Genomic DNA, 5,377 nt, shown 5'->3' on the forward strand with positions numbered 1-5,377 from the left:
TTCATCTAACACAAAAAATACCTTAGAATGAAAAAATTAGCGAAATCGTTTTCACAGTAATAAAAAGGTGAGGAAAACAATCATAAGTAAATAAAAAATAGTGCCACCCTTTACATCAACATTATACGTCCCCCATCATAGCCTAAATTTGCAAACATGTAATTTTGTTCAGCATGGACAACTGTATTGTTATGGATACATATGATAGAAAACACCTTCAATAAAATATCAATTATGACCCATTTATTTGACAAAACCACAGATAAAATCTAAACAATGAACATGGATTCAAATGTTAAGTACACGAACATAGTGAATCAAATGTAAAATAAATATATAGTAGCTTACGCAATAACTAACTCAGTAACTACAACCTATAGAAAAAAATAAGAGTAATAAACATTAAAACAACACGGACATACAATTTCTTTGCCAAGCATCATAATTTTTGTATAACGTTGATATTTATCTATATGGTATAATAATAGGAAAAAACTCTATCATGATTTTTATATTAAAATGAAAGTAAAAAAGACAAATATTTGCATAGTTTGGATGAACTCAGTAAAATACAAACAACCAGACAAAAATACATAAGTGTAACATGATTGTACATAACTAAAGTAAAAAAATAAAAATAAAATTAGCGTTTTCAGCATAAAGCAAAATTGAACACTGCTATCTTTCGAACCATTTTAGATACCGTATTATTAATTTAGCTAAATGCAACGAGTCTAAGATCTAATCTTCTTACATTCAACAAAAAGCGATCCCTTGAATTTATAATTCACAAATATAACCAAACAAAGGAACTACAAATAAAAATAAATATCACTGAAATAACTAACGAATATAACCAAAAATGTATATTAAAAATAACAATATAAATTTAGCAAAAAAAATATATCTCATTATTTGTTCGTTTATAATGTTATTTTCAGTCTATACTCTTTTTTAAATGCTTCATAAATTAATATATATTCATATAAAAAAATACAAATTCCCGCCCGTAGGGCGGGCCAACCTCTAGTTGTATATAAAATGATAGATTTTAGAACAAAACTTATGTAGGGTAAACCTTTAAATTTACCTCATCCTTTAGGACCAATAAAAGTAACACATAGATTATTAATTAAAAAAATATTAAATTAAATAAAAAATAGTTAAAAAAATAAAAATGCTAATTTTAACGACGCTAATGCCGCTAGCGAAACCCTAAACCCTAAATCTTAAATTCTAAACTCTATACCCTAAATTCTAAACCCAAATCCAAACCCCTAAACCCAAACCTTATACCCTAAACCCTAATCCTAGACCATAAACCAAAATTATATACCTTAAACCTAAAAAATAGACTATAAACCTAAACCTTATACTCTAAACCCAAGTCTTAGACCCTAAACCCAAATCTTAGACCCTAAACCCAAACCGTAAACCTTAACCCAAACCCTATAGCATCTAAGTTTGGGGTTTTGGCTTAGGGTTTACCGTTTGGGTTTTGGGTCTAGGATTTGGGTTTAGGGTATAGGTTTTGAGTTTAGGATTTACGGTTTAGGTTTAGGATTTATCGTTTGGATTTATGGTTAAGGTTTTGGGTTTAGGGTATATAATTTGGTTTTAAGGTTTACGGTTTGGGTTTAGGGTCTAGGACTTGGGTTTAGGGTATAGAGTTTAGGTTTATAGTCTTGTTTTTGGGTTTAGGGTATATAATTTGGGTTTAGAGGTTTGGATTTGGGTTTAGGGTATAGGGTTTGAGTTTAGGGTTTGCATTTGGGTTTAGAATTTAGGATATAGGGTTTAGAATTTAAGATTTAGGGTTTATGGTTTAGCTGGAAGCGTTAGCGTCGTTAAAATTAGCGTTTTTATTTTTTGTAGCTATTTTTTATTTAATTTAATATTTTTTAATTAATAATCTATGTATCACTTTGATTGGTTTTAAAGAATGGGGTGAATTTAAAGGTTCACCCAAGGGGGTGAACCTAAGTTATGTCCTAGATTTTAATAGATTTACATCCGATAAGTTTATCATTGAAATTTATCAAAATCTTATATCAGAATAATACACTTTTAAATTTTCTTTATTGCAAAAAGAATACACTGAAAAGAAAGGACAAATCTTCAAAATAGCACTTTTCTAAGTTTATATCACAAAAATAGCACTCAAAAACTAAAATGACCAAAATAGCATTTTATCTTTTGAAAATTTTAATTTTTTTATTTTTCAAAATTTGAAATCTTATCCCAAAACCTCATTTCTCAACTCTAAACCCTAAACTCTAAACCCTAAACCCTAAACCCTAAACTCTAAACCCTAAACTCTAAACCCTAAATCCTAAACCCAGCATTTAACTCTAAACCCTAAGTTTGTGACTTTTGATAAAACATTAAGTGTTATTTTTGTGACTTTTGATAAAACATTAAGTGCTATTTTTGTGACTTTTGACCTTGAGTGCTAGTTTGGGAACAAAAACTTGATTTAGTGCTATTTTTGTCTTTTTCTCGAAAAGAAATCTATTTCTAATTTTAAAAAAAAAAATCAAGGAAAATATGAAAGTAAGTTATAGATGCCTAATCGTTTTAATCTATCTTTCTTTACTAACCATTTGGGAATTCGTTTGATTTGCTTCATAGTTTGCGATATCCAACCTTTATAAATTTCAAATTTGAAAAATGTCAAAACCAATCAAGAACAACTTCAAACTCGAGGCTTTTTATGTAGTAGTAAACACACAATTCACAAATGATTATGTGGAGACATCAGACAAAAATCGCGAATGTGGAATAAATCTTATACTAGTATTAAAATCAAGAAATATCTACGGAAAAAAAAAGGAAAAAGAAAACATCTAAGAACCACCTATACAGTAGCAAAGACATTAAGGACAAGTTTATCGGAAGTGATTAGGGAATTTTTTAGGGGAAGAAGTCCCACAAAAACATAAAAGTCGGTAACAAAAAGCCCATATTAAGAATTGACTATTGTTGGGGTTTTGTACTGTTTGCGGATCTCGTTGACACGTGATAACCCGCAATTAGTACATTTTTTTTAAATAAAAAAATTTAAAAAACTCATTAAAAATTTTATAGGATAAACATAATCTAATTATCCCTAATTTCTTAGAAGGTTTTTACACTAAAAGAGGTAGTCTCCTCCACAAATTTGCTAAGAGTCGGTCAAAAAAAACGTGAGTTAAAAACCAACTTTGTTCTGTGTTTTGAACTGTTCACGGGTTCTACTAACATGTAAGGGCCTGCGATTGGTTTTTTTTATTTTATTTTTTTTAAATCAGCCAAAACGGAAAAAAAAAAATTTTAAGGAGGCCAAAAAATGTTTAACCGATAATGATGGTCGAAGTGTGTTTTCTACTTTTCTCCCAGAAACACATCAAATTTGCCACGTGTACGTTCCAGATTCATCCTAATACACGTAACAGATCCTTCAGCAAAACTTATAACCAACAAAAAATAAACACGTGTTCATTTCTCAGTGCTATATATACTTTACTGCCAGTGCTGAAAAAGCAACAGATAAGCACGAACAAAACAATCATCTTCCATCTTAATCCTCTGTCTTGTTTCGCAAGTGTTCCCTCTAATGGCGAAAGAGAAAAACGAGACTCCGACGGTGAAGAAGACTCCTATGGCGTCAAAAGAGAAACCAAAGAAGCTTAAAAAACCCAAAACCACCACTCATCCTCCATATTTTCAGGTAAAAGAAAAAAATATTTTTATTTTGTTTTCTTGAAAAATATATTTTTGTTTTTTTTTAAAAAAATTTTCTGTCTCTGTTTCTTGATGAAGATGATAAAAGAGGCTTTGATGAATCTGAAAGAGAAGAACGGGTCAAGCCCTTACGCTATAGCAAAGCAGATAGAGGAGAAATACAAACCTCTACTCCCTGAGAATTTCCGTAAAACACTTTCTCTGCAGCTTAAAAACTCTGTCGCTAAGGGTAAGCTCGTGAAGATCAGAGCCTCGTACAAGCTCTCAGAGACCACCACGAGGACAACGAGGCAGCAGCAAAAGAAGAAGATGGAGACTCGGTCGAAGAAGACTGTGAGCAAGCCAGAAATGGTGACGACGAAAAAGAAGAGGAAAGCAAAGAAGCCAAGACAGCTTAAGTCGATCAAGTCTCCAGGCTCTAAGAAGGTCTTGAGAGCTTCCGCTTCTTGATCAACAAGAAAGACAGAAGAAGAAGAAGAAGAGTGTGTGTGTGTGTGAATATGAAGAATAAGGGTTTTCTCTCTGTAAAATAGTTGACTCTGTTTTTTTTTTTTGTTTCGGTGTGTCTCCTTCTTTAGGGCTTGTAAGGGTAAGGAGTCTAGGTATGTATATAAACTACCAACTTGTCAATATAATATATGCAATAATTTGTGCTTGTATAGCCCTACGACTGTGGAGATACAACACCTTCTTACCCATCTCGTCTCTTAGAAATTAGTACCTACGTTCTTGTGTTACACATTATGTTTGCAATGAATATAAATCTGATCCAGCGGAAAAACGTCTTTCTTCATTCCATTAAACACAGACAAATTCGCTAGAATCTGAACCCACTGCCACTTGATTAAAAGTCATACGCTCTACCAAGCATCCATGTACTGTGCACGTAGACAAACTAAACAATGAGTGCTAGGTTGTTTCCGTACAATTCTCGTCGCCTCTGCTACTCGATGTGCTGGTACGAAGCTCACTCAGTCCACGAGATAATCTCAAGGGGTTTCAATCTAAAAAACGGATTGACTGAAGAAGCTCTCTCTATACCGGCATAATTCTCTGTCGGGAGTAAGTTAAGAATACGCAAATTGGATCAGTAAAAATCGCAAGAAAGATTGTGTATTGGTTGAAATTTGATTTTTTTTTCTGAAACTGTTGAAAATTTCGAAGTAAACATAAAAGTAAAACCAGTGTCCTAAAATACGTTTACGTTATACGCTAGCCAGACGGTGAACTACGGTATAGTGTTTAGCTCTATATGCGGACGTTTACGCGGGTATATACGGTAAATTTTTACAAAGAAAAATAGAATATTTAGTCTAAATTGGTATATCCAAAATTTCTATCATAAATTTATATAGTTCCTATTATTTTCTTATCTAAGATAAATAGTAGCATTCTAAATATATACTAAGATGATTTTGTTTTTGTAAAAACCAGATGTGAAACAAAGAATTACATTATAATCTTAAATATTTTGAACAATAAAATACAACTACTTCAAGAAAATGAAAAAATCGTGGAAGTTTTCCTATAAACTATGAATTTACAAATAAAAGTAATTTTAATATTTAACTTTCGTCAAACATGTCCATTATAGCAATCTTCACTAATACAAATCAAAACACCCAAAAATGGATTATACCGTATAAATAAACTG

At 31.5% G+C, this 5,377-nt stretch overlaps 1 protein-coding gene across 1 annotated transcript; it reads left to right on the forward strand.

Annotated features, from left to right (window-relative positions):
• Positions 1 to 3,295: 3,295 nt before the first annotated feature.
• On the forward strand, positions 3,296 to 4,382 carry LOC106366424 (histone H1). Its single transcript, XM_013806021.3, has 2 exons — positions 3,296 to 3,709; positions 3,802 to 4,382. Exons 1-2 carry the CDS (start codon positions 3,596 to 3,598, stop codon positions 4,171 to 4,173), a joined length of 486 nt encoding a protein of 161 aa, XP_013661475.2. The 5' UTR covers positions 3,296 to 3,595; the 3' UTR covers positions 4,174 to 4,382.
• Positions 4,383 to 5,377: the final 995 nt, after the last annotated feature.

Source organism: Brassica napus, chromosome C9 (genome assembly GCF_020379485.1).
Source record: "Brassica napus cultivar Da-Ae chromosome C9, Da-Ae, whole genome shotgun sequence".
In the NCBI taxonomy this organism is placed as follows: domain Eukaryota; kingdom Viridiplantae; phylum Streptophyta; class Magnoliopsida; order Brassicales; family Brassicaceae; genus Brassica; species Brassica napus.